Raw genomic sequence first — 2,011 nt, 5'->3', positions numbered from 1 at the left:
GAGAAATGTATGCTCCACTTGGGACTGGGTAACCTATCAGGGAACTGGTCCCTAAGAAAATGGATTTGCCATCCCTCAGCTGCCCTTGATTGCCTGTAGTCCTTCATCTTTTGAAATTTCCCATTCACATTGATCTTTCAACTGGTGTTGTCATCATCCAGGGTTTATTTTTGTAACCATATTGTTGAGATTTCATGTATGTAGCTTCACTGTCATGTTGGAAGACACAATTTTACTGTTCCTCCAGTTCTTATAATCTTTCTTCCCGCTCTTCCCTGATGTTCCCTGAACATCATTGCATTGTAGACTTAACAATTGGGGTTGGGCTCTCCATGGTAACTTATTTTGACAGGCTGTAGAACTTTGTCATTGTCCCCATCTATTGTAAAAAAGAAGCTTCTTTGATGTGTGGTGGGAGCTATAGTTACTTGTGAATATGTGTTTATAATATAGTATTTTATTAGTGAGATATCAATAGATGGCTAGTTATGTAGAGATGAAATCAATAGAAAATGCAGTGCAAGTTACAGAGCTTCTTCTGTGAGACATTGAAAATGCATGAGAAACTTTTATGTATTAGTTTAAACAAGAAATATTTTCCATAGGCTCAAGTATTTGAACACTTTGTCCCCAGTTGGTGGCACTGCTTGGGAGGTCATGGACTCTTCAGAGTTCATAACCTGGCCACACTTCCAGTTGTTCTTTCCTTCACGTTTGTGGTTGTAGATGTGAGCTCTTAGCTTTTGGCTTCTACTGCCATGCCTACCTGCTGCCATGAATCCCCAGCATGATGGACTCATCCCTATGGAACCATAAACCAAAATAATTTCTTCCATAAGTTGCATTGGTTATGGTAGTTTATCCCAGCAACAGAAAAGTTACTAATACAATTTTCAATACACACTATGTTTCTACTCCTCTTTTATTAGGTGAAAGCATTGTAACTGTAGGAAGTTTTTAAAATTTAGATTGTAAAGTTAGTAAGTACAAGGACCAAAATTTGAACTTAGGTACCAAGCTAATCCTATAAGTTGATTTCTCCTGAATTCCCCAAATCATGTCTTTAGCCTTGTGGAGATTGCAGTGCCCTCTTGCTCAGGAATCTTCTGAAGGCACTCTTCATGTCCTTGTTTCTCAGGCTATAGATGAATGGATTCAGCATTGGTGTCACCACAGCATACATTACTGCTGCAATCTTGTCCTTGCTGGCTGAATCAGCTGCAGACGGAATGAAGTATACTCCAATAGCAGACACATAGAACAGGCAAACTGCTGAGAGGTGGGATCCACAGGTGGAGAAGGCCTTCCACTTCCTGCTTGCTGATGGGACTTTTACAATGGTGGCCACAATGCGAACATAGGAAACAATAATTAACAAGGGAATCAAAAGAGTCAATGCCCCTCCCCAGTACATCAGCACACATTGGTTGGCATAAGTATTGGAACAAGAGAGCTTCAATAGAGGAAGTAGCTCACAAAAGAAGTGAGGAATTACATTGTCCATGCAGAAGGATAACTGAGCAAGGAGAATGGTGTGGGTTAGAGAGTATGAATGGGCAAGGACCAGAGATATGACCACCATCAGGATGCAGCATCTGGGACTCATGATCGAGGTATAGTGAAGGGGATAGCATATGGCCACAAGTCGGTCATAAGCCATCACTGCCAGGAGGAAAACATCTTGGCCAATGAACCATAGGAAGAAATAGACCTGGGAAAGGCATTCAACATAGGGGATGGCGTGCCTGTGAACCTGAATGTTCATCAGCATCCTGGGAACTGTGGTAGATGATAAACACAGGTCAGTGAGGGAGAAGTTGGCCAGGAAGAAATACATGGGAGTATGGAGGTGTGGGTCAGAGCCAATTGCCAGGACGATGAGCATATTCCCCACTAAGGTGACCAGGTAAATGACCAGAAAGGTGCCAAAGAGGAAAGGCTGATGTTCCTGCTGCTCAGAGAGACCAAGGAGGAGAAATTCTGGAACATTGGTGTGGTTTCCTGCCTTCAT

At 42.3% G+C, this 2,011-nt stretch overlaps 1 protein-coding gene across 1 annotated transcript; it reads right to left on the bottom strand.

The window, feature by feature from the left end:
• Positions 1–1,063: 1,063 nt before the first annotated feature.
• Positions 1,064–2,011, bottom strand: LOC103726673 (olfactory receptor 1G1-like). Its single transcript, XM_008824297.1, has one exon. It carries the CDS (start codon positions 2,009–2,011, stop codon positions 1,064–1,066), a length of 948 nt encoding a protein of 315 aa, XP_008822519.1.

The sequence above is a fragment of the Nannospalax galili genome, unplaced genomic scaffold (assembly GCF_000622305.1).
Source record: "Nannospalax galili isolate Female #2095 unplaced genomic scaffold, S.galili_v1.0 scaffold290, whole genome shotgun sequence".
NCBI lineage: Eukaryota > Metazoa > Chordata > Mammalia > Rodentia > Spalacidae > Nannospalax > Nannospalax galili.
The sequence above is the reverse complement of the archived record's forward strand: the minus strand, read 5'-3'. Positions and strand labels throughout refer to the sequence as shown.

What these genes read in the sequence shown, in the direction of transcription:
- LOC103726673 (XM_008824297.1), bottom strand. Translation starts at nt 2,011, where the DNA reads ATGAAGGCAGGAAACCACACCAATGTTCCAGAATTTCTCCTCCTTGGT.